This window comes from Diprion similis, chromosome 11 (assembly GCF_021155765.1).
Source record: "Diprion similis isolate iyDipSimi1 chromosome 11, iyDipSimi1.1, whole genome shotgun sequence".
In the NCBI taxonomy this organism is placed as follows: domain Eukaryota; kingdom Metazoa; phylum Arthropoda; class Insecta; order Hymenoptera; family Diprionidae; genus Diprion; species Diprion similis.
Window position 1 is genome coordinate 8,545,411 of NC_060115.1, and position 27,801 is coordinate 8,573,211.

Sequence of the window (27,801 nt, forward strand, 5' to 3'; positions counted from 1 at the left end):
CAGTTGCTCTCGTCCGCTACGCATCAAGTGCGTTTTGTACGTCAGCGTGTTTGCAGCGAAGAGCTGTTTTTCTATAGTAATTACTTTTCCAAGTTTATTGCAACTGTTCGCGTAAAGTTCTTGTATGTTTCACGAATATTTCGAGGTGATAAGCGGTCGTCACTTGTGTGTCTTCAATTATCAGCTTTATTTTTCCTCCAGGCGAAGGTTCAGCAGCTTTACAAACTGGATCGGTTACTCCAGGAAGAATCCGGGACGCTGCACAGTCTCCAACAGGACAAGGTGAGACAATATCAAACGAGTAGAATTATCGCGACCGCAGTAGGTCAGAGCTTTTGGACGCTCAAAAAATAGTTGAATAGTTTGTGGACAAAGGGTGAAATGCGAAAGCTTTTCGAAACGTGCTTCAAACTTGAGAGAAAAAAGAGAAAGTGGAAAGAAGAACAAAGAAAGGGGAAGTTGGGGTTGGAGTAGGGCGAAATAACTTGTCGCCGGTTGAACGGGCCGGTGAGCATCGTTCCTCAGCGATTCTTGAATGGGAAAAATTAAAGCCTTTTCTTCGCTTCGACCGTAGGAAATATTGGAAAAGGCTCTGGGCGGATTGAGGAACAAACTTCAGGGGAGCAGGAGCAATCCGGCCGAAGTGGAGCGTTACCGGAAACAGCAGCTACTCCTCGAACGGGAATTGAGCAGAGTCAGATTGCTGCTCGCCCACAACTCGAAGGTATCTACCGGAAGCTGCGTCGTTGCTTCGATAAACTTTTGAACTATTTGCAAATATTCGTTATCCTCTTTTTATTATTCTCCCTTATCTTATTCTGCAGAAACTCGAGGAGACCGTGGCTGAAAACGCTCGTCTAGAACAAGAACTGGTCGTCCTGAGACAGAAGCTTCAGGCGTCACGAAGGTACGCCGGAAACGTGACCAGGGATCCATCGGGAACGACTGCCGCCCTCGAGGCTGAGCTTAGGCGAGTTCAACAGCTCGTCGGCGACCTGCAGCGACAACGTCAGGAACTCAGCATCCAGGTCCGTCAGTTGACGGAAAAGTCACACAGCCTTGTGCAGCAGATACGACCGCAGCATGTGACTGGTGAGTGAGATTTTCGTTCTACCTCACGACATTTCCATTTTTCTATTCTCTGATCTTTCTTATACATTCTTAAGCAAGCAAGTAAGAAATTAGATACCTGAAATTAATAAATCCGACATTCCGCTTCAGCACCGCAGGTTCACCATCACAGATCGAAAAAACGCAGCCACAGTTCTTGGCTCGAGACCGATCTTGACTCGGGAATGACTCTGGACCATGGATTGGACTCGCCGACGAGCCCCGTTCCTTCCGGCTCTCCTAGCATCCGGCAAAACGGAAGTCCCCATCAGCATCAGCACAGCGCTTCCTCTCCTCAGTACAAGGACCCCCCGCCTGTACCTTACAAAGAGCACAATATCGGCGTGGGTTCGACGCAGCACAATGCTCAGGCGTACTACAACCATTCGTCTCATAACCAGCAGCCCCAGCATCACCATCGCGTTTCTGGCCACTCACCCCAAAGCCAAATATCCGCATTGTCGCCCCAGCTTCGCGAACAGATCCATCAGCATCAGCTGAAGCAGCAACAACTCCGGGACCAGATGCAGGGCAAGGGAAGTCCTGTGCAGAACAATGTCGCGGGGCCGCTTTACGTCAATACTGATTCCAGGAGACAAGGTAGTATGCTTAAGCTTAAGCTAATTCCACTTCCGGTATTGTGTTTACGGTCTCACTAAACCGTGGAGCTTTTGTCTAAGCATCGTCGATTCTTCTCGAATTATTTTTTGGTCTACTTAACAAGTCGCCGCGCGTGGAATGAAGTTTCTTTTCCACCGGGAGAACAACGAATATTTGACCTTTGATACGGTTTCCGGTTTTAGTCGGGTCAAAAGTCTTCCGAATATGAGAGAAACAATAGAGACCGTAGGGTGGAACGAATGCAATGAAGAAAATAAGAGAAAAGAGAACAAAATAGAGAGGGTAAAACACTGAGTACGAAAAAGAAAGGTGAAGAAAAAGGCGTAAGAAAAACTCTAGGCAGAGCAATGGGAACGAGCCCCTTTGTTGGACGGACGAATGAGCGAACGAATGAAAGAAAGGATCTTTGCAACTCTGGCTCACACCCCTGCAGGGCCTCGTCTCACTACGAACAAATACTTTTTAATTTCTGAAAAGATCCGAAGGCGTCTCGTTCCTCTGAAGGACGCGAGCCTAGCCCTTCACTTCCGGCTTCATAATAAGCTCGCCTTTCACTTTATTATACATATATACATATTTTGTACTCTGTTGTTTCGAGGAGAAGCTTTACTCCCAGTATCCAGTATTCTCCGCGTTTTCGATAAATATTCATCTCTCGAAATTCAATCCCATACCTGATTGTGTGAGACGCATTCGCGAAAGATACCGTCTTTTGACTGTTTCACAGCATTTTTCATCCTATAATAATCCAATCTAACGCAATGGAAACCTGATTGCTTTCAACAGGCTTATCGTGTATCGGGCAACGCGATCCGTAAGCGATTGTGCCACTTTCGGCGTCGTATTGCTCATCTGGAATAACACACGATGGAAGAAGTAAATTTTCATTGATCTCTCTTTTTCAGACTCAACGAAATACCTTGAGTCAAACTCCGACAATCCTCCGGCTCCACCTCCGGAATACGTGCCACCACCACCGCCTCCGCCATCGGAAGAAGCGCTTCTTAACGGAAATTACGGGCAAAACGATGAGAGCAAATTCAGTGGTAAATGAAAGAAAAATTACTAATCAAACTTGAGTTTAATTTAAAGCTGTCTATAGTGAAGAGTTTGATTAAAAAAAAAAAAATAATAATAATACTAAGTTATCGTATCGTCACACGAATTGAATACCTTTATTAATAACACTCGCCAAATTCGAGAAGAATATTCTGCTTCCTTCATTTCCACCGACTTGCCGTACAAAAATTACTTTTTTGCAGGCCTGATGCACGGACGTGAAAAACAGGAGATCAAAACCGTGCGAATAGTGAAACGGGAATCCGAACGACGACAAAGAGATCGAGGCGACCGGACGGGAAACATCGGGATTCCTTTGACTAACGGGTTACAGGTACCAGGAGGCGCGAAGAGGCTGAACGAGGATGACTTTGGAGGCTCACAACAGTTCGAGGTAGCAAAAGACACTCTCTTGTTCGCCCCTGCAAAACGAACATACCTATAGTGTATAAAACTTGAGGACACATGCTTTGTAACAGTTTTAATTCATAATATAAATATGATGCGAATCTCTTTGTCGCCCCCTCAGAAATCTCAGCTGGACAGGGTGATGGAGGAGTCAGCGGCAATGATTCACGCCCAAAGCAGCGTTCAGCTTTCGGAAATGGACGACGTGCAATTCCAGCGCAGCATGTCCCTCCCACGGGGATTTGGCGGGCAGCGACCGCAGCCAGGAATTCATCAGGGTCCGGTGCCAGCGCCACCGCGAAGTGACAGTATGAACGCCCTCAGGAACATGATGGTCCGACGCCACAGAGTACGGGTAAAGAGGAAACATTCCTGACGCATCCATAAACATTTCCGTTACACTTGATCACGTTCGTTTGAACTTTGTTCCTCGTTTCTGTTTCGTTAATTCCTGTAATAATTTTCGTTTTCGTAAAGTTTTCTTTCTTCGTTTCGTTTCTCATTTTTTACAACCCTGTATTTAGTTTGAGAACCAAGGCGGAAGCTCGGACAGCACTTTGTCGCCTCACACAGAGAGTCCGAATTCTGGATCCCAAATGGCGAACATGAGTTCACCGAATTACTCGATCAGCCCTCCGTACAGTCCGAGTCATCAGAACTATTCGCCTGTTCAATATTCTCGAGGCGGAAGTGGCGCGGGTGGGATTTCCGGTCAAGGGTTGCCGGTGCCCTCCCAATATTATCCTCAGCACGCCGCTCCTCCGGGGTCGAGCTTCGCGATGTCCTCGAATCCCGGCAGTCCGGTCGCCACTTCACCTCCTACCGCCCATGAGAGGCTTTTTGGATCGGCAGCAAGCATCAACAGTCTTCGTGATTCGCCCCAGCTCTCTCCAGTATTCAAAAGCGAAGCCGCGAGGCAGATCATCAAGGAAATGGCCGAGAAGAGGTCCGAGGGACCAAGGAGAAGGCCCGTGCCCAAAGAAAAGAGGCGACACTACACGGTGTCCAGCAGCAAACCGATTCTCGATCTCGAGGACACCTTTTCCAAGATGGTACACGCCCCTCGAAGTATCTTTTTGTTCATGTCAATTTGTTTTTTGCTTTTTTATGTTTTTATAACGATTGGTTTGTCGTAGTTCAGTTTCTTTTTTAACAGACATCGGTACCCCGTAGAATGGTTTTGAATATATATTATTGACACTGAGCCATGGAGTGGATGCATATTTGCCTGTTGTTCAGTATTTTTATCGTAATCTTTTTCATTTACAAAGGGAATGGGACGCGCGAGAGACGATCTTGACATGGAACGAGCTTTGAGGCCGCGTATCAATGCTCCCGACGTGGTAAGGTCGACCCTGAGCCACAAAGAGCTGAAATACAATGAAAGCACGATTGACAACCTGCTTGGTACTCCGAACAAAATTCTGATCCCTGAACGCTACATTCCGGAACAGGTAGGAATTAATATTTCACGAATTTTTGAACCGATATTTCTATAAGGAAATAGATTTTCGAATTTGTATATAATTTATAACTGTAGGCTCCGGAGCTGAGTGCAGAGGAGCAGGAACACCGTCTTAAGAAAGCTGAATCAATTAGAAAAATGCTTTCTGAGACGACAGTGACAGCGCCTGAAAATCCTGGTGAGTGTGTTCGGCTAAATATTATAGCTGCTGTTATCAGCTAGCTGACTGAGATTTACGGGAGATTGGTCAAAAATTACGTGCAACGTTTTTCTTCATTTTTAGAGGACGAGATTGATCAGCAAAAGTCAAATACCTTGAAGAAAAAAGTTGCCGAAGAAAAACGACAAAGGGAACATATATTACAGCTTAATCAAATTCTGGCTAAACAAGTTATGGAGAAGAGTAAGATGGTTGCTGGTGAGTTTTGTTTTTACATAAGAGAAGACAGGCTTATTGTTTAAATTTTGTCGATATTCATTTAGCGTTTGGCTTGATGCATGGCCCCGATTATTATTACTGTTGCCACAGCCATGTAGCTAAGTATATCCGGTGAGCATGGTGACGTAATTGTTCTTCCTAATTGTTCCTTGTTTCTTCGTTGTTTGTAATTCCTTTCTTCGAGTAACTTTAAAATTTTTTTTTTGAACGTAGGTTGTTTTAGATAGTCGTTTATTTATACTTTTTTTACCCGATTCGTACATTATTTCGTTAATTAATACATATCTACAGTGAGACAGAGATCGACAAGCTAGACTCACGATTTTCGGGGGATTTATAATTTCGTTTGACCCTATTTTACATGTTTAAAAACCTTAGAAAATCAATTCAGATAAAATTGTATTCCTAATTTTTTCGATTTTTCAAGTTTTATTGTTTTGATCAAATTATTATTATACTTTAAATCTTTCTTTTGTAATCAAATACTCCTTGGTGGGATTTTTTTCAATGGTGCAAAATTCCTTTGCAGAACTCTATAAATGTTCGGCAAATCCGTCATTTTTTTTTTTTTGTCCTTTTTCTTTGTAAACCTCTTTGTTCTTTGTTTAAAATGTCGTGGAATAAAAATTCACTGCACGGTTGACATTGAAAAAAATTTTACCAAGATTATTATGTTATTTTAACTGTACGCGTATTTTATGTTAAATGGATATACACGAACTTTGATTCATATTTCACTAGCTGTAACACGTTACAGTGATATATTATGTATGCGTGATCCATATCAATAACAGAGCTGGAAAAATAAACCTATCTTATCCACTCAAAAATGCAGCGACAACTATTGAATCAATCGTGTAAATCCATTGATGGAAAAATTGGCGTGGCATGACTTCAACGTTGACGTAAGGTGCGTCATTTTGAGCCAAAAAGTTTTTTTGTCGAGTGGTTTATACATAGAGTTGTTGGATCGTGTTTGTGCTGTGTGTAGGTAACCAGGCGCACTGACATCACATGCTTCCATCTCCATGTAGGACTACTACACACGCCACATTATATGTTTTCAGGTTTGTTTGTTTTATTTTTTGTATTTCCTTTCTAACACATTATTCGTTCTTTACATACTTACATACATAGATACATACCAACGTCATTATTTCTATTTTTGCTTTGCGAAAAACACAATCTTGTTTATTCACAGTTAATCAATAAATCAATGAATGAGGAAGTAATAAAATAATCATGTGAGACAACAAACAACTTCCAAGTGAAAAATAAAAATAGAAAATATACTCCAACATTCAATCCTGTAACTCATTATTTTCTTAATTCAGTTTCTAGAGCGGGAATCACATTTTGATGTAGATTTTAAAACGATCAAGTCTTGATTCACAAAACATGTGCCCCTTTATACCTTTCAATTTGTACGAAGATTGGACCCCACACAATTTCATTATTAAACACTTGTCCATGTTTTTTGTACTTTCATTTTCTAATCTATACCTCGAAAATCTATTCCGGCAGTAAAAGCACTGGCAACGCTTCCGTTGGCACCACCAGAGCCGAGCTTCGAAGAAGATGACCTCTCGCCAGTGACTCCGTTGCCCCTTTATCAGCAAAGGGAGAATTTTTACTCGTAAGCACAAAATGAGGCATAGATAATGCACGTTATAAAGTTAAAATATATTTTAAGATGGTGCGGTCGAGAAGGTACAAGATAAACCCGTATAAATCCGAAGTATGAAATTACTGCCAATTATATATATATTACACCGGAAGAATAACTTGACTAAGAACATCGGATAAACTAAAGTTCGCCGAATAACGCGATATATAATACATGACGTGCGTATTACATGTCAATAATTAACTAAATTACGGCTATGTGTATAATTGAAAGAAAAAAGACTTGCAACAAGAAAGGAAACGACGTGTATCATAAAATCATGTAATAAAAATCTATATATGTACAGTAGGTATACATAACTACTTATCTAGGTAATATGTTAAGAATCGAGGAGAGAATTTACATTTGCAGTGATACTTGCGAATGAAAAATATATAATAAGTGTATAGAAAAAATTGTTTAATTAAAATTATCAAAGGACTGAAATTTTATCATCGCGCTAATAGTAATTGAATGTAGGCATACGATATGAGTATATTCGTATGAAAATAATGTATAATTATCAATGGTAATAGTATACGGAATTACAATACGATTGCATACAAAATCGGCCAGTATTGAATTAATGCACAAATTTTGGCACATCGTAACGAATTCCGTTTTCGTTTTTTAATTGCTTTTACTATTGACATTTTCCTTCTAAACTTCTGGATCTAATTACGATTTTCAGTTCAGATAAGATAAATATTTTAGAAATGAAGGTGGGAAATCACCTTCGCCAGTTCTTTTTGAGTTGTCTATAAATCTTGAAATTCGATTTTCCAGTAATTAGATAATGATTAAATGTACTCGCGATCACAGCGCGACTTTAAACTTTCTTTATACACATTTGTATATAATATAGTATTCACAAAACTATTCATAGAATCGTGTACGTTAATTATTATACTATAATGTTATTATTAAACTAACTATCGAGATGATGAAATACTTCAGAAGCGTAACAATTCACGTAAATGGAACGGAGTCTTCTCGTTTTAGGAATAAAAGTACTAGGAATGTACGACAAAGCATTTTTTTAAATAATACTACCATTACTATGAACAACGCAATAATGGCTATAATATTTACATGCATGGAATAATCAAAAAACCAAACACGGAAATTCTTGAATCAATGAAAAATCTATAGTTATGAAAGAAAATGAGGCAATAAATAATATCGGAATTAAATTACTAACAATAGTGCCAAGTTTAATAACCGGTGAATATGTTTGTGTAGAGCACAAGTATTATTTGAACTTGAAACTCCAATCGGAACGAAACTGACCAATTGTAATGATTTTCTTAGTAACGAAAAGCAGCTGGATTATCTACTAAAACCGTGACAGGTATAATAATAAATATCATGTAACGCGTGACGTGTAAAAAAGAAACATTTCATCTTTATTTCCGTAAAGGTATTATTTTAGTTATTGTAAGCAATAAATGAAGAAAAAATAGTCCTCGTTACGCTTGACGCTTGTGTGTACAATTATATTAACACCGCATATAAATATAATAATCCATACTTATATATTTACAGTCTTGTAGTAAATGTTTAAATAACTAAATAATCAATTAGAACGAATTCTGAAATTATTATGTACTCGTTTGCTTTCCTATTCGTCTATTGGCCGCATTCAACGTCAATGACTTCGGTACAGCTTTAAATCTCATAGCAGCGTACGTCGTTTAATGAATACAAATATAATATAATTATTATATTATAACTATATTATATTAGCTGCGTATTTTCAATCTCGTATTATTTTCGAGATTTTTTAATGTAGCCTGTAAGCATATTGAAACCAGTTGATACGCCTAAAGTGTCGGTGCATGCAGTGTATATAATAAACATACTATCGATAAATCGCGCTGTGATCATAACGGTTTTATTTACATCACATTTACAGTTTTTTTTACAATCTTCTTTCTTTATTAGTTAGTTTTTAAACTGAGAAATCTCTTGAAAATTAAGAATCAAAATACAACGTATTTGATAACTAATCATTCTGATATCGTCAATTGTCACAATAATAGTAACTTATTGCAATTCTTTAATCTTATAATGTTATATATCATTCCGTTACACTATCGAGGAAGTTAATTGTTCTATACCATTACCTTCGCTAAAGAAATACCAGAGGAAAAAAACATTCGGTTTAATTTAATGATATTAAATTTTTCATTCACGCGATTTGCTTAAATTACCATTGTAAAATTATTGCAATGATCGCGATTTGCATCAGCTGCTTAAAATCAAGTGGTAGACAATCAATTCCACTCATCTAGTGGAATAACGAATATTAAATTCAAAATGGATTGTTTTAATTATTATATTTCTATTTAGTATTCAAACCTGAGGGTTTTTATTTCTTCGAATACATATTACTTTCAACTATCAATTAGACAATAACAATAAGTGTATATCGATGTTAGGATTATAGATATAAATATATACATATTAAACAAATAAATATTAGATAAAACGTAACAAATTAACACGAAAACGTATAGAGAAGAGAGAAAATTAATCTATAAAAATTTTAAGGGCATATACATAAAAGCGAATTTTATCGCAGATTATAATTTCTAGGTGAAAAATATTGTAGTTATATACATACATGTGTATATGAGTATAGATATGTTAGAATGATTGAATTATGTATCATAAAGTTATATTATATGTATGTAACGACGTATATCGGTTTCGTAAAATATACATACAATAATGCAGAGTATTATAATAGATATGAATATCGTGTAAATACAATGATCGTATGATATAGAGTAGGTGAATTAACGGTATCTGAAAAGATCAATATCAATGATATCATACATATACATACACGTCATATATACATATGTATACATAGATATGCAAATGTATATCGATTGCGTGAAATTTCAACCTACGTCTTTTACTGTTTTTATTTCCTCTCGTTCCGAACTATACATTCAGTAAAATATGTACCAAGTAAATTGCAACAGTGTTTGTCAATTCAGAGACTTCAAAATGGAGCAAGAAGCTGCGGCTTCGCACAAACAATTCAAAGAAAGGCAAAGTTATGAATATCCTGAAATACAAATCAATACTGTTTATCATTTCCGAAGATTGTTACTTCTTTTTCCTTTTATTTCTGAAAACGTTATTTCGCTACCTCGTAGATGCCATGCCTGACCTTTTTCGCGTATATACAGACTCTATGGTATATCCGTAGGAATGCGAAATATCAATCGGTATGTACAGATGTATAGTTATGCGTAAGATCAATCCGATTTTGGATTATAACGGCATCTCGTTGACAAATACTAACACAGGAATATGTTATATATGAATCATATACATATACATTATGTTATACAACAAAGAAATACTCTTTAACTAATCCGCGTGGTTGAAATTGTCAAAACTCGCATGTTCATAAATCATTATTATTATTATTATTGTCATTATTATTGTTAGAAACAAAAAATTGATCCCCGTTATACGCTCAATTGTCTTGTTTTTACGTTACACTGAAATCTGTTGATTATTGCATAGCTACATTATAATATACATATACGTATGTACATTATACACGATTATAATATTTTTCAGTATTTGACAGAGTGTGTATACATACTTTATACCATCACGGCTGTTTCAATTCTTCTAATTTCATTTTCTTTTAAAATTACGTAAAAGATATACCTTCATGCCAAAAGAAACATGCCAAATGAGCTTGTGATGGCAGAAATAATTAAAATCAAGATGGTGCATGATAACAGTTGAAAATAAATTTCCCGTTATACATACTCTCCATATACTGTTTAACGAGAAATAAACAAACTGGTTTTTTAATATTATTGTCACCTCATTCTCATCCGTTTCAATTCCGACGCTCTTATCTGTACGTATAGGTATATTCCTTCAACTCCAACCATGCGACAGTATATAAATACTACGAGAGGAGTGAATCCATTTTTCAAACCACCCATGCCCACCAGCCGATCATGTTCGAAACTATATCCCAAAATCCTTGCGACCAGCTGTTGGAGAGCCACATAATTATAGGTATGTCTGGATTGGTAGATACTTAAATACAATTTAACGCTGTAATACAAATTCGTTATTTGCAATTTTTTATCCTCTCTTTTAAGGCCAAAACTATGAAACTCCAGAAGTTCAGGGTTGTGCATTGAGGTTGGACTTCCGTGTTACATTTTTTTTTTCCTCCTTCACCGAATTGCTACTCTTCTGGTTCTGCAGCCTCGGTAATCTCGGGGTCAATGACATTCGGCCTGATGCTGCAGGACTTGCCCTCTGAGATTAAACCGAGTGCAAATAAAAGCTGCATCTGCATCGTGTGCGTAACATGTCCGGGTATACATATATTGAAACGATGAAGAAAATTTTGCGATTCCCATGTCATTTAAGTCTTGAACTTTCCGAATTATATTTATCGATGTATTTGAGTAACTAATCGCAAATCAAACGACAGTTTATTTATATCTGTTGAGAAACAGATCCTCTATTATATTTTTTTGCATTTGTACGAGGAGTTGTACAAACTTCTGTTCTAAATCCTAATCAGTTTAGAACTGGTATACTGCGCGAGGACTTTTTACCCCGCAATTATTTTTCTTTCCTTGATGAAAGCTGAAGTTCCGTATGGAAAATCATTACAAACTGAGTCAATCTGTACTTTCCATATTTCATAGAATCAGCTCTCAATGATCCTCTTAATCCATGTTCATTATAGATCTGACGTTTTGCCTAATCGTTTTATTGACTCAAGTGAATACTGTGGAAAGAAATATTCGGTTGAAACGACAAAGCAAACCTTGGATTCTTGTTTGCGGAATTTTGCGGCAAAGAATATAACTTGCTCACGTTACACACCCGCACTTGACGAAATACCTGTATATATATACACACGTTCCTCAGGTATAACCGATTGCGAGAAAGATGATGATACGGAATACTTCTGTAGGAGGGAATGCGAATTCTTGTAATTTGTGCACGAAGCCACGAGCGAGAACAAAGGAACTAAATTATTGCTGGATTACGCGGGGACTACTCATAAAGTATACTACATACCGGAAGTCGTAAAGTCGAGGGAAACGATTGGGAACCTTTGATCCGCATGCTAGTTGTAAGAAACCGTAGAATAAATGAAAATTTGCGTAAAAATTGCACCGGCTAGATTCCCTCTGGATTTCTGTACATCGATACCCAAGTTGCATGTCATTGTTCTTCTCCGGAGCGCAGAAAAGTTTCTGCATTGCATTCCAAGTTGACTCACTGTCGTCGACGGAATAACAAGTTATCTGAAAAAAAAGAAACAGCGTGGTTTCAAACCTTTGCATATGACTGCAGTGGTCAGTGACTTGATCAACTGCACAAGTTGAGAGCTGTACGTACCTGCATATGCGGCGATTTTCTTCAATCTTTCCTTGAACATCAACGAGCTCCTTAGTTTTCTGTATGCGCACGATGCTCTGTCTTCTGTACTATTTCATCCAGCCTTGTTTTCAAGACCGTAATTTAAATACTCATTACGCGAGTGGTCATTACTGTACCCGCGACTTCGTAGTATTTGCACAGTAGGCACCGCAGATTTCGGATAACACGAGTAAAGAGTACATATTTGCATGTTTTGGCGTACTTATAACATCCTAATTTCTTCGGAAGATGCGGTTAAGTGTAAACTCTTTTTATGCAGTGTCCAACACCGGGAGAATTGGGAACAGCGGTCGAAATCGGGGCTGAGAATCCAAAACAATATCAGAATTCATCAAGTACTCTTAAAATGTCGTTCAACGCATATATTTGGAATAAAATTCCGCTCGATGTAACAAAATACAATATATATATATATATCTGTATATATCACTTCGTCGCGGAAATGTCTCGAGGCTGTAGGTGACCCGTTTTTGATCTAACGATGAATTTAATTAAGAAATGATAACGAATTAATAACAACTGTATAGTTACCGGCTATAATTACTATTCTGAAATTCTATTTTTCCAAGTTGACTCAAGGATTAGTAGTATATAAAAAAAGAAGAAGAAAATTCAATTTACAAATGAAAAACACAGCGAAATAAGTGTCATTTCAGACAAGCCCGTCTCACTCACGTGACATTTAAACGCGACATGCATCCGATCTTCGTATACGTATGTATGTAAATTTTTGTCCAGGGCGTGTAACATTAAACTCGTCGAAACGCTGAAGTTCGCCTTCGACTTATCATTTTATTTTACTCTTTTCATCTCCTTTATTACCGGTTACGCTGACAATCTCAAGTTATCTCCGCGATATTATCACAGTCTTAGAATCGACGGTTGACCGGTTTCTATAATGAATTTACCTAATTGCACGTTACGAGGGGTAAGGAGAGATGGAAAAATCGGAATGAGACCACCGGTGTAACAATTTCCGAGATAAGTACCTACAGAAGCTGCTCGATGATGCCGGTGTCACATATCGGATTATGGGAGACGACGGTCTCTTCCTTGGTGCACATGTGGTGAGGGGAGGGGGGCACGCATGCTTCTCGATCGACTTGTTGCTGGTTCTCGGGTCGTCGAACCAACCGACCAATCGCCAAGACTCTGTGAGCCTGAATCCTAATGAGGTCCCCGGTATATATTCGCTCACCCTCGCAATCACCTGGAGATTTTTCAAACCACGCTCAGCGAGCAAGGTGAGTGCAGAAGATTCGTTTTTACTCGTTCCATCGGTGTCAGGTCAACCCCGACGCCCTCTTTTTGTCCTAGTTCGGATTCGATCTGGTAACTAGTTCAATGAATCTCTCCTCAAGCTTCTTCAACTTTCGCAGCACCAATTTCCGACGATATCCGACACGCGTCTTAATTCAAATTATTATAAACAAATGTACAATTGCAATTTTTGCTTAAAAATTTTGTGACGCAACCACAACTCGATGTTTATATGTTACAACAGAAGTGACGAATGTTGCGCATTTTAAGTATAGTGAAGATATGTTTGCAGATAATTGTTTTCGAACGGGTTTTAAATATAAGCAAAAGTTTGCATTCGTTAATTAATTAATTAATTAATCGCTGTAACATTTGACAGGCATATAAGTTTTTTAACTTAACGCGCATATTAATTCCATGAGGATTTTCTATACCGAAATATTATGTAGAACTCGGGGGTTAAATAATTCTAAAAGGGGTAAAATAATTCTTTTGTACCGGGTTCGGAAGGTCGCAGGAACGACATATTTTTCACGACGCTTTTCTGTTTCTCCATAATTTCTTCATCCTACATACTTAATTACTAATTCATCGCTGCTATGCGAAGAACGAGCGAAGAATTTTTAATACATTCTGATCGTAGCTATACCGGAACAGAAAACTGAAGGTTGTGGTTGTGGTTGGTGTAACTTGCATTTTAATTCGGTAAACAAACGATCCTTTGTTGCGACGAGCTCAGCTTGTGAAAAAGCAATCCGAGGTTCGAACTCAGCCAACTTATAAATCCATCACACCGTGAATAATCCAATTTGTGGTAATCAAACAGAGACGGTAATTAAAAAATTTAAACAATACTTGACGCAAGCTGACAGATTGTTTTTCTATCTATTCGTGTCATCCAAATTAATTGCTGAAGACATTTCACGGGGTCGATTGGCCAAAATCAAATTACATTTAAGCATCAGCCGGCACAATATCGCGCGTATTGTTATGACCGAATAATATTGTGACATTAGAAGTGTAACGGGAAAGAGTCGAGTGACACTTGATGATCGGATCGACCGTTATTAGCCGTCTAGATCTTGTTGACGGAAACGGAGAACGCCAAGAGAGCTACCGTTCGCGAATTGCGGTTTACCAACAGGTTACGGTACTTGGCGTTAAACCTCTGCATCATTGCACAATCAAAAAGTAACGAATTATCAATTAAAGACAATTTATTTTGAAATCTAAAGATCGAAAATCATCGTTATGGACTCAACACTCTACGAGTCTAACGCAATGTCTGTATAGTATACCCGTAATAAAAGACCGCGCCCAGCAGTGCAAGGTATCGCCTCGAAGAATAACTGTTAGAATTTTCTCCAGCTGAAAATTTCTCGAATAAATTCCATCTCTTTATGGCAGAATATCAACCGGTGTCTGTTAATTTACGATTAAAAAACTAGTTTCAAGGAACGGGTATGCGTGAAACACGCTTGTATAGGTACCACTGATAATAAGTCTCTATAAACGTGGTAATAACGCACAACTCGATTCGTTTTATGCAATTGATCATTTCGACTAATAACACTTTTGATATTGATGGTTATTGGGACAGTTTTATAATTACGGTATGTACAATAATTTACGGAGCATATTTAAAGTGATAAACCGTTAAGATCTGGAACGAGTGATGTGATACGAATAAACATTTCAGATAACCAAGATGACGTGGATGGAGCAGAAATTGACGATATTCTTCGTCGTATTCTCGGCAGCATTCTGCAATTATGCAATTGCTGGTAAGTAATATTTAAATCGTGATGAAATTCAAGGGTCACATAAAAAGTGGTTGAATTTTTTGGCTGGTTTTTCAGATTATTCAAGTCACGTGAAAGTATGAACTAAAATAAAAAATTTTCCTCGTTATTTCACCGTCAATTTCAGGAGAATCTTCAAGAGTCGTGTGTTACTTCAGTAACTGGGCGATATATCGTCCAGGGATAGGAAAGTATGGGATAGATGATGTGCCAGCGGACTTGTGCACTCATCTGATTTACTCTTTCGTCGGCGTGAGCAACGTGACCTGGGAAGTGCTGGTCATCGATCCAGACCTGGACATTGAGCAGGATGGCTTCAAGAACTTTACGAACCTGAAGAACAAGTTTCCAGGATTGAAAACTGAGCTCGCTGTCGGCGGCTGGGCTGAAGGTGGACGAAAATACAGCAACATGGCTGCTGTACGTGAAAGAAGAGCATCATTCATCGCCAGTGTTGTAGGTGAGAGAAAAATCCGGTCGAAGGCTTTCCACCTAAGGGCACAATACCTAATTTACATACGTTGGACATCTTTTATACTTTCTCGTTTCTTTTCGTCTCCGCGTCTCGACTAATTACTATTCATTATTCCAACGATCTTACGAAGTTCGTCTTTCCAAGTTACTACTATATTCACACTGTTGGAAAAATTTAACTAAAAATAATGTCTCGGCAGGTCCACTGTATATTTGTGTTATTTCTTACATCTCTGTTGATCAATTTGACAAGGATTTCTCTCAGTAATACATTAAAAATTGAATAAATCAACCCAAAAACCTGTAGTAGGCCTGTTGGGACATTTTTTACTAACCGTGCATGCTCTGTCGATACACCAGATTTTTTGCTACACCTTAAGAATGGAAAAGGAGCAATAACTACTGATGAATCAAAGTTACGGCGCGTCGTCGTTAAAATCTCTGTGCATACACGGCGAATTCATAAACCTGCTAAGGAAATGTCGTAAATTAATTCTTATTTCTTGTTATTATAACGGATCAAGAAACACTCGTACATTCACACCAAAAGCATGTTCGATACATCGGAATTAGTTGAGTTCGTCTTACGGTAAGCGCAAGGCAAGCGCAATAGATTTACAACTAGGATTGCTCAGCTTTTTTACAAGATAATGCGTCTATCCTAGCAATACATTAACTACGGGTGTATTTTGATAACCCAGACCTTGAATCAAGACGAATTTTCCCCCCGTTTGAGCTTTATTGCTTGTTTTTTTAACTCCTCGTTACTTATAACTCAAGTAACATAATTATAGCATGAACCTGCGCGTCACTTGCGCTAATTCTTGTGTCAGTCAAGGAGACGAAGTCGTGTGTATACACGTGGATGAGTTTTTAGTCGTTCGGAGCAAGCCGGGAGTGAAAATTAATCTGAATAATGGAAACTGAAATTATTCTCGAATAAGTCAACCTATCAGTGCCCCTGAGAATATTTACAATAGATACACAATATCCCAGTAAATAATTGAATCGACCTACATCCAGAATCACAGTGTTTGCAAGAATCATTTTATCTCCAAGCAAGAGACAAAGTTCTCTTGTACTATTATCGCATCAGCGAAAGGTGTTGACTTTTTAAAATTTTATTTTATACTTTTCTCAGAATCTCTTTTTGTATAAATTAAATGACGGACAAAGGTCCCAACCTCTACAGAGTGATAAACATCTTCGCAGCTTCTACATGTATGATATGAACACGTCGAATGTTATAGTCGTAAATAGAATTATTTATGGATCCGTGGGTAAACATACTATCGAAAGCGGTTTATTAAATTCCATGTGAAATCGCGCGCGGTATTTTCGAGTCTCTGACTATTCTTCTTCTTTTTCCAGAATTTATGTACAGATATGATTTCGACGGATTCGACCTTGACTGGGAATATCCCGGGGCCGCCGATCGCGGTGGCAAATTCTCCGACAAAAATACGTTCTTCTATTTTGTCGAGGAGCTGCGACGAGCCTTCGACAGGGAGGGAAAAGGCTGGGAAATCACCATGGCGGTACCACTTGCTAAATTTCGCCTTCAGGAAGGTTATCACGTTCCCGAGTTGTGCCAGTGAGTCAAGTACCTCGCGTCTTAAAACCGGAGAGACAAGACGAGAAAGAGAAAGAAATAGGATTAAAAAATCCTTGCATCTGGTTTCTCTCAAGTATAATTGCATTTTTGTCTGAAACCATACCCACCCGATGTTTGAATAACGTTTTATATAAATACTCCATCCCATCACGGGCCGCTAAAAGTTACGCGGAAACCATTCAACCAATTATTTTAACTTTACTTCGCTGTCACCATTTCTTCCTCTTTGCGTTTCTTATCTCCAGATCAATAATTCATTATAACATTGACAATGATAATTGACTATCACACAGACTCGTAGATGCGATTCATGTAATGGCGTATGATCTAAGAGGAAATTGGGCTGGATTCGCTGACACCCACAGCCCGCTCTATAAACGTCCTCACGATCAATGGGCGTACGAAAAACTGAACGTGGTAAGTGAATCATTCGATTAGTGTTTCCTATAATGCTCTCGACAACCGAGCTTTCAAGTATAAGCTCTAGAGACGTTTCCTGTAAAAATTTCTTCCAGAATGACGGTATGAGGCTGTGGGAGGACCTCGGTTGTCCAGCAAATAAGCTGGTGGTCGGAGTGCCGTTTTACGGACGCAGCTTCACCCTGAGCAACAGCAACAGCAACTACAATTTGGGAACGTATATCAACAAGGAGGCCGGTGGAGGCGCAAAGGGCAATTACACGAGGGCGAAAGGGTTCCTTGCCTATTACGAGGTGCGTCTAGTAGATGCGCTACTTCTGGTCACTGTATAACCGTTTGTGGCAACCTTTAAAAAATTCGAATTTTATTTTCTATGATTGTGCAATTCACGACTAAATTCCGACATCGCGCAAGTCTTCAGCGGAACTTTTGAAAAACGTAATGAATATGGCCACAATTGGCACTGAAATGCCAAAAACTAGATCATCTGCCCTGCATTCACAGGCATATGCTTGAGGTCAATGAATCATTGGAATTTAAATTCTTTCAGATTTGCCCCAACGTACAAGATCCGGATTCCGGATGGACAAACGAGTGGGACGATGCGGGAATGGTTCCCTACGCGTACAAAGGTAAGGACCACCGATGCTTGGGTGTTCAGGACTATGACGTTGACTCAGGATCGAAGTTTGAAACGTTAGAGTCCTTAAGGCAGCCCTTGCGGCCAATTTTCAATTTGCATGCAATGGTGCGAACGAGGCGTTATCCATGACATCCACGCCACACCCTCTGACTCTGCATCTTGAATTTTAGCCAACACACTGAGTAGCTCGATAACCATTTCGTCCCATTCCTTTCGCCCACAGGCACCCAATGGGTCGGATATGAGAACGAGAAGAGCATCCAGATTAAAATGGACTTCATAAAGGAGCGTGGCTACGCCGGGGCCATGACTTGGGCTATCGACATGGACGATTTCCATGGTATTTGCGGGGAAAAAAACGCGCTGGCCCATATTCTTCACAACAATATGAAGGACTACATTGTTCCTGCGCCTAAGCGGGAAACAACGCCAAGGGTTTGTGTCCAACTGCAGTGAATTTCGCGATGTACACATTTATGCATGGGATACTTGATACTTGACGAATTTCGTTTACTTTTCAACTCTTAGCCCGAATGGGACCGGCCCCCGAGCACCCCGGCTTCTCCCGAAGACAGCTACCGTCCATCCAGGCCCAGCACAACCTTCCAAGTTCCGTCCACCACCCGAAGGCCGACTCCAGCGTACAAACCACCCAGTACAACCAGCACGACGAGACAAACCGAGGAAACTACTCGGCCAACGCGACCCTCGTGGACTCCGACGTCACCGAAACCTGCGATTATAAACGAGATTGACGACACTTCGAACGAGATCAGATGCGGAAACGAGGACTTCATGGCCTCCAACGACTGCACACTGGTACGGAAATTTACATTGGAGATTTTTTGAAACGTGTTTGCGCCTGACATTAGCCTATCTGTATAACTTCCTGTGGGAGGACGGAGTTCGCGTTATGCGGTATAAGTGCTAATGACGATGGGAATGTAGTGCAACAAGCAAGAATTTATAGTCAGCGCTTAGGGAATAGGAGAGATACGGAAGTTATTTGGAACGACATAACCAGCGTATGCGTCATAGTAAGTACGGCGATTTTTTTGTTTCAGTATTACCGATGCGTGTATGGAAAACCTCTGAAATTCCAGTGTCGTCAGGGGACCGTTTACAACACCGAAACGTTCATTTGTGACTGGCCGAAGAACGCGGATCGCCGCGAATGCCGAAATGTTTGAATTCTGCAATTTGTGTTGTAACTGATTTCTTGGATTTAGATATTCTTAACAATGTTCTGCACGTTCACCTTCATCCAGTAGTATTAGATTTTTAGCATATGTAAAAAATGTGTTAACGCGTGTACAGTGAGATCGAGCACGCGGGCGATTGAACCTTCGGTCTAATTCCCAATGTCGTTTTCACTGCGAATAGCTAATCAGCTGCCTCGATGGCTACGGTTTGCTTACATACGTGTATTGGTGAATAATATCGTTATTTCAGACACAAAAGAATAACTCATTCGAGTTCATTCGACGCTAAAGTGGAGTTGAAATATTAATTGAACTTGAAGTAGAAATATTCACAACGAACTCGCGAACTTCATGCGGTCTGTCATCAGGTTTTTATACACAATCGTATTATAATATTTAGAACATAATTGAGATGTGATTTTTTGTTTTTGTTTTTTTTTTCGTCCACACATACGCGCGTGCACCGAAATTGTCACTGAGAAATAATTATAGTCTTTTATCTTTAAGTACATGCATTTTGCATTTTTTTTTATCGTTTGTTAATTAAACCTATATATTATAATTGGATTGAACGATGTTAAACAATAACGAATATTGTGATATGTAATTTATAAAGATAAATATTATACGTATATCGTTTATAAAAAAAATTATTCTAGATGCCGTTTTCCTCGATGATAATATCAAACCAATTGTCAAACGTATCACGACTTCACGTGCTGCCGTATTTTCATTTCATAGCAACGCCAAGTATAGCCTGCAAAACGAACAACTGACCTTCTATAAAACCTGTGCAGCATTAAAGGTAACAATGCTACAGTGCGATTATTATTAATTTTAGCATTGTTATTGCCATTACTTTTATCATTCTTATCTCGTCTGAAATCGATTGTTACTGATTTGGAACTAGTTTTCCAGATTATATTACACGATCATATTGCGAGGAAAAAATATGTGTTCGAAATTTATAATCGTGGAGGTAAGAAACGTTATTATTATCATTGATAATATTAAACATTGATTATCCTACTGTAAATAAATAGTTGGTATTTCGTGATGTAATTTGCGTTAAAAAAGAGAAAAATTTGAAATCGGATTAACAGTTGGCACTCAATATCAACACGAAGATACAACGACCAAGTTAAAAAAAAAATTTGAACTTTCGTTGAAATCCCAGTAGATAATTTTCTAATATTACAAAAATACCACGTGTGCTTTGACGACGAATCCAAAAATAGCAAATCTAATAAAATTTTCACAGTCGCGTGGCGAGCAACGATTTCTCAATTGTAATGCGCACAGGCGTCGTCCGCCCTTTAATACGACTCTTGAATAATTGATATCAGATAGGTTTAAATTTAGTCTGCGCGAGCCCGTCGCGGTCAGGTGTAACCCAGACTCTCGCATGTCAGGTGCAACGTCGAGTCATTGAATGCATAGACACGAGCGATTCTGCTCGTGCAGTGTTCCTTGTGAAATCTGTGGAAATATCGACATTTCGCCGTTACATCTTTAGTGACGCTAGTCGAATTTTCGATTATTCGTAACTGCGAGGAAGCGTGCGGTAAAGAATTAATCAAAATTCCCCGCGCGAATTGTCATTTGAAAGTGAAATAAAACACGAGCGGAATCGGTTCGTGTTTCATCGTTTCATCGTTTATCTTACTTCGGCTATGCTCGGCTCTCGAATCTAGAATATCGAATCTCGAATCTCGAAGCTCTGACGTCACGGCTCGCTCACCTTACCGTCAGCACCATCAGGCACTGAACTGTAAACATGTCTGTCTAACAGCCCCGTGCGCTGGCGGTGCTTAAATAAATCATGAATTTCTCATCTGTTAGTGATTACTCGTTTCTACTCGCCCTCTGAACGGGGCAGGATAAAATGGGGCCTACGATCAGGTTACTTTGACCGCTCAGTAACTCGGGATATAGGTATTATTGGAGGACGATACTGTCGAGATGCATGCATTTTTTAACACCTTTTTCTTTCTTTCGTTCGTTCGTTCTTTCTCTTCTGTTTTTTTTTTCTCACTCCTTGACAGGCTGCATTCACCATAATTCTTCCCATAGCTGCTTAAGCATTCCCACCTAAGACTAGATGGCATTGAATTCAGCGCTGATTCATTTCTGCCTGCATTGTCTGTGCCAGACAATGTTTTTCTAACCTTATAACAAGTAATTTGTTCTAATTTCCATTGTGTCTGAGATGATGCACGACGAATATGTAGCGCTGGGTAAATGCCAGATGTTTTTACAAAGTTCAATAACCTTGGGTTAATGGCACGACACCTCTGTGAGATATACTTCTGATTGCAAAGTGAATTGGCTTGTTTGTTTCTTTCAGGGAAATGAGCACTTGAGTTAAATTTGACAACGTAAACACGGTGTGGATACGACGCACTTGTCTTCAAAATGTTGGTGCGAAGCAGGAAGTATGATAACGAAACATTGGACGTTGTCAACAAAGGATGTCTCGATCTTTACGACGGCATAGCGTGCGGCAGGGTTAGCGTTTTAGCTCTGCTTTGCCTCTTCACATTCTTCTTGATCGTTTTGAAACTAATCAAATACCATGCGTGCAAGCACTCCCAAATGCATCACTATGCAATATTTTACGTATCTGGGATAAAATGCATCATTTGGTAAGTTGAAAAATACGACCATATTCATAAAACGTTATCAGAGTTTTCGAATAATAAATGGTCCCACGATTAATGATCATTTTCAACAATATCAGCATGACAAAAATACTTATTTATAAATTTGTGGTGTCACAGCATTCAAGATACATTAATTTTTTTTTCAGCGCCACAAGTTTCATCATTGGCGTACGATATCCTCAGCTGGATTTCACTGCGAATTTTTTGAAACTGTTGCAATTCATTTTAATATGCCATCTTCATTGGTCATCTGCGGCTAGAGCTCGGCATAGAGATGACATTGTCCAACATGTCGTCAATCCAGTCCTGTCCCTCTATATACTCTATTGTACCACGGTGGTTTTAATGGGCATGGTCGACATTAGTGGAACTTGGACAGAGTGCCTTCGTAAGTTTTGTTTGTTACTTATAAACAGTTAGTAGCACTTGTAGATAAATCGCTGACATTGTATGCATCATCTAAAATTCTCTTACATAACTTGGCATGATAATTCTTGCTGCTTATTGATTGTGATGATATTATTCTGGTACTGATACCTGAGAAGAGAAAGATTGCTCATTACAATTCTAATAATTACTTATCACGCTGTTTCAGGTCCCTACTGGCTCATGCTGTCAAGCGCAGATTTTATATCTGTTCAAATGTTTGCAGTCGTTGCTCTCTACCTAACGCATAGCAACAATCGATCTGTCATTTCAACACTCATGCTGCCTACTACTTCATCTCAAACTAGAGACCTGTGGCTTGTCACCGCTGTTTATGAAGTCTCCGCAGTTGTTTCTGTCGTCTTTGACGCTGTCATGTCATTGTGTTAGTAGTTGATTTCTTCTGGCTATAACTGTGCTGACTATGAATTAAATAGTGAAAAGAAGATTGTATTTTTGTACTTTGAATAAGACGGCTAGGTTCGAATATTAGAAATGCATATGACAATTTGATAAAGATTGTCACTTTAATAATTCAATCAATAATTCATTGCTATTTGAATCTCTCAACAGTGGGCAGAGAGGAAACTGGTTGCAGCGGTATTTACAATCATGTGCAAATCTACTACAGCGCATCAATTGTGGTAGTAATGATTCTCAAGTACCTTTTACCGACCTGGACGGTACTCTCTGTTTTTCAACCAGCTCGCGTAAAGTCACGACCATCTGAAGTCGCTCTGACCTCACACTACAATACAGTAAGGAAATTTTTCAATAATTGCAAGATCAATGAAATTTCTCATGTAGCTCTAACACGGAATGGTATTTTTTTAATGTAAATAAATTTTGTTTCAGGATGGAACCTGTTACAATCAATATCGAAGAATGTTCTTTTCTCAAAATGGAGGACAACCAACGTCAATGTCGTATCCAACGATCCCTTACCCGTCCGAACCTCCAATGTATGAAGGTTTTGGTGATTATTCATATCCCGACAGTTCCCCCGACGAATCACCAACAATTGACCAAAGAAAAGGGGGTGACATTGATGATGCTTATGAAAAACACTTTATCAGCATTGATCAGCATAAAGATTGTATTCTTAGCAACCAATACAGAATTGATAACAATAGACAAAATTTAGAACGGAGTTTAGACATGGATGATGATAATGATGTAATTACCAAACCAGCCGCATTGAAAAGCAGTAATTTAACAACGATTAGCGAAGAGGGTATTAATAACCTTGAAAGCTCTCACGACTAATCGGTTGCTCAATAATTCTAAGTCAAACCAATACCCTAGTTTTAAAAGTGCCTAATGCAGTTAGTGAGTTATTGTGCTACACAACTCTAACGTATCAATTACCAACGACGACGAAAAGGGATAGAAGTAATATTCGTAAATGCTATGCACACATTTGCGAATTACTTTGAGGATGCGACAGCGTCGGCCATTAGTTTTGCATCTCGTGACAGTACTTTTGTCGTTGAATCCGGAATGCGTGAATCAATTCTGATTCGATTGATTTATGTACTGTTTTTTTCACCAACACTATATTGATATGGGATATCTACATCAATGCATATGTAGGTAAATATGGAACTATGCAAATCTATATGAAAAATTTGTTGATAATAGATGAGTTCGGTATTTCATTCAAAGTGCTAGATATGCTTACCGTTTAGATATTTTCAAGTATGAAAATATTCGTGGTAAGAATTTCTAGCTACGCGAGCTGATTACCAAACTTAGCTAATGCATGACTAATCATAGGAACTTTTTAAATGGGCTTGTAACGTTGGCGATAGTAGGAGGATAAGTTTACAAAGTTGAAGCGAAACAATTTTACATAAACTTATTTGATATTGATCTGAAGTTGAAAACATAAGACTTTTTTGGTATGAAATTAGCGGTAGAGTTAGAATTAGACGTTAGTGATAGAAAATTTAAGTTTTTTTTTTTTATGAAATGTAATTTCGACAAGTAGTATAATAGTGTTTCAAATTCACCCAAAGTTTTCTTTTGTTTCTCAACTGAAAGTACTGACATTTAACTGTGTTAACTGTTGCAGAGGTTATTCCAAAAATAAGCTGTGATTCGTTTCCTAAAGATTGAACAATGAAAAAAAGAAATCAGTTGCAAAATCATTCTGTATATCACAAAAGCAAATTTTTCGGCGAATCTTCAATAGATGTAAATACAATGTGAATATAGAATAACCGTGATTGGTCGATCTATATACATTTATCAATAATTAGCTGTGAAGTAATCATCATCGCTATTGTTTAACGTATTTTCAATTACCTTTAAATAGAATACTTCCATACTCTATATACCTATGTATATGAATAATGTGCAACAATCTTGGTTGCTTTGTTTCAAGACTGTCTTCATGGAGAATTATAAGTAATTAACTGCTATAAGAATCTATGACAATTAGGGGTTAAGTAATTATGAAAATTGAAGTGAATTTTCAACTATTACGTTCTTAACTTGATAATCATAGTTGCGTATAATTATAGTTAGTTGGAGTAGAGTAAATAGTATCTTTATTTCTCTGATAATTTTAAGCAACGACTCTCCAGTTCATAGTAGCTAGGTATCGAATTCTACTACCCGTACATAGATACAATCGTTGTTTTTTTTTAATCATTTTTCCTTTTTTTCGGTATCTTTAGTTCGTTCCTATTTATATTTCCATAAATTAGATCATCATTCATGAATAAGGTACATGAAATGCATATTCAGTCGAATTGTAAATCTAATTCTAAGTGCATTGTAATATACAAAGCACATAATATTCGTAAATGGAAATAAGATTCTCGGAATGCACTGGTTGTGAATTCTCATACATATTTAATGGATTGAAATAGGCTAACTCAATGTTCTACTATATTTAGTTGAATTGAGTTTAAAAGAAAAAAAAAAACTAATTTCTCTAAGACTTGGCAATTAAATAGTTTAACGTATTAGATCACATAAGATAGGGATAAGGATTTTTCAAGTTAATCAAATTGTACCGATAATAATGAACCGTGTATTTAATCGTGAGCGAATTTTTTCAGTTTTCCGGTACTAACTTATGATTATATTCAACACCAATTTCTCAGTATCTTATTCTCAAATTTTTAACATAATTATAATATGCTCAGAACAAAAAAAGAAAAAGAACAAGCCAAGTTACTTCATTTTTTTGCAATACCGGTAATAATGATAATTCGTCAGTCGTCATATCGACATTATGAAATCGAATTTACCTGCGTTGGAAGCAAATTACAACTGCTCGACATTCGATGGTGAAAAAATGGGCTTGCAAATTAATCTGGCACTGCATATAATACAGAAATCGAGAACTGAATTAGATGTATGGTGTGCCCCAGTGAATTGGATTCAATATAATAACACGTTTCGCAATTTTACGCTTGTAACCGTTCATCTGCAACATTCTCGACTTTTGCGTTCTGCTTGTCAAGAATAAATATCGCCGAATATAATTTTTCAAACTTCACTGTAATAACACGTTCTCACCGCTGACAACCGCACTATTGAACAACACTTTTAAACTATTTCTTAGATGCTTACCGGATGAATAATTTACCAGCATATATTCAGATAATAATTGCACAAAACTTTATATTCGCAGCCGTCCAAATTCCAGTTTCGACTTGCTAAAAATTTGATCCAAATTTAACGACAAATATTAAACGCTGCTGAAAAGTAATAACGCAAATTGTACATTAGAATTAGGAACAAAAATCAACAAATTAGGGGAAAATGTATTGTATTATAATAATTTTCATTAATTCAAACTACGAATCGAGTAGTGTAAAACGTATGCAATTGGAGCTTAATCTACACGAAAAGATAGCTGTTTGTGGTGTACATATTTTCATTCCGGAGCGAATAGATTTTGATTTATTGGCATACATGTATACACGTAGTATATGTATGTATGTACAAAGCCATATGTATGTATATTCGTAAGATATATGCAAAACAACGCAAAATTCCCGTATTATTAATGAAAAAAAATAAAGAAAATTAAAATTCTTTCAGATTAGTGATTAAAGTATTATTGTTTATTCGTATAGAAGCACTGCGTGGGTAAAGAAAATGCTTATATTTATGCATTACGCACTGGTGTGATCTTTACCACACGAGATGAGAGATGATATTTTGTTTTCATTCGCTCATCTGATCGTTGAAATCATAACAATACGCGCGTATGTAAATACTGTATACATCTGATTCGAATTACATCTAATAAACAGATATTACGCGATAGACGATTCATTTCTTCAAGTTAGCTGATTACGTTAAGCCTATAATGGCGGACTGCCGTGTTCAATTCGAGGGTTAATCATTAAATGTCGGCGCAATTTATGTTGTAATTAACTGTTGTCGACGACTAAACGAAATAAATTTGTCGAAAAAGTAGTATATGCCTGAAATTTGTACACAACAGTTTTATCTATTTTCGAGGTTCTTATGAATTGCGCGGAAAAAAAACAGAGCGACGCGTCATTTCAAACGCTTTTGCGGAATGCAGAAACTTATTATTAGCTAATTATCAGCATTTGTCTAGCGGAAGTACCTCGTTCCTACAAATTCCGACAAGCATATCTACGACTTGATAGATGTTACTCAATCTAACAACGAAAGTCGATTTGCTATCTTTGTTTTTCTAGTTATTTCAAACAGCGTGCTTTTCGTTACTTACGATTAGAGTATGACGCGTCTCAAGCTACACGCATTTTCTAAACATCTACATCGATAAACCATCGTTTTGTATGAATGAATAAACAGACGCAAGGACATGCGTTATGTGAGCAAACACGATCGTAAATTTCACCATCACTATATAAAACACATTGGAAACAACAATGCATAATATTTTTAAAACAGTATAACCAAACGAAAATAATGCGTTTACTTTTTGTTCGTCTGCAAAAGAATCTTCTCAGTTTTCGATTGTTTAAACGTTTATTTGGCATGGTGTTTCGGATGTGAATCACGCGACGCAAGGGGTCGCTTCGTTGTATATATGCAATAAAATCGTGAATCTACTAACCCG

The 27,801-nt window shown here is 38.0% G+C and overlaps 3 protein-coding genes across 5 annotated transcripts in view; all 3 read left to right on the forward strand.

Moving 5' to 3' along the window:
- Positions 1–10,611, forward strand: part of LOC124412419 — a 190,960-nt gene extending 180,349 nt beyond the window's left edge. For both annotated transcript variants that reach the window (XM_046892276.1, XM_046892275.1), the window contains 12 exons: positions 202–282; positions 575–724; positions 825–1,092; positions 1,222–1,710; positions 2,637–2,777; positions 2,994–3,184; positions 3,320–3,553; positions 3,723–4,250; positions 4,470–4,652; positions 4,739–4,841; positions 4,947–5,081; positions 6,627–10,611. In XM_046892276.1, the coding sequence (XP_046748232.1) occupies positions 202–282; positions 575–724; positions 825–1,092; positions 1,222–1,710; positions 2,637–2,777; positions 2,994–3,184; positions 3,320–3,553; positions 3,723–4,250; positions 4,470–4,652; positions 4,739–4,841; positions 4,947–5,081; positions 6,627–6,742 (2,619 nt within the window). In that variant the 3' untranslated portion in view covers positions 6,743–10,611. The remainder of the gene's footprint in view (positions 1–201; positions 283–574; positions 725–824; positions 1,093–1,221; positions 1,711–2,636; positions 2,778–2,993; positions 3,185–3,319; positions 3,554–3,722; positions 4,251–4,469; positions 4,653–4,738; positions 4,842–4,946; positions 5,082–6,626) is intronic.
- Positions 10,612–13,235: 2,624 nt separating this feature from the next.
- LOC124412669 (endochitinase-like) lies at positions 13,236–20,449 on the forward strand. The gene is made up of 10 exons (XM_046892734.1): positions 13,236–13,463; positions 15,179–15,263; positions 15,409–15,741; positions 17,127–17,349; positions 17,664–17,787; positions 17,886–18,083; positions 18,341–18,422; positions 18,657–18,868; positions 18,962–19,252; positions 19,498–20,449. Exons 1-10 carry the CDS (start codon positions 13,251–13,253, stop codon positions 19,621–19,623), a joined length of 1,887 nt encoding a protein of 628 aa, XP_046748690.1. The 5' UTR covers positions 13,236–13,250; the 3' UTR covers positions 19,624–20,449.
- A 907-nt stretch (positions 20,450–21,356) lies between these two features.
- Positions 21,357–25,382, forward strand: LOC124412667. 2 transcript variants are annotated; one of them, XM_046892731.1, is made up of 6 exons: positions 21,357–21,570; positions 21,983–22,280; positions 22,445–22,686; positions 22,894–23,109; positions 23,298–23,482; positions 23,580–25,382. In XM_046892731.1, exons 2-6 carry the CDS (start codon positions 22,051–22,053, stop codon positions 23,988–23,990), a joined length of 1,284 nt encoding a protein of 427 aa, XP_046748687.1. In that variant the 5' UTR covers positions 21,357–21,570; positions 21,983–22,050; the 3' UTR covers positions 23,991–25,382. The 2 variants fall into 2 exon arrangements, with proteins under 2 accessions (XP_046748687.1, XP_046748688.1); XM_046892732.1 differs by lacking the exon at positions 21,357–21,570 and adding an exon at positions 21,694–21,872.
- Positions 25,383–27,801: the final 2,419 nt, after the last annotated feature.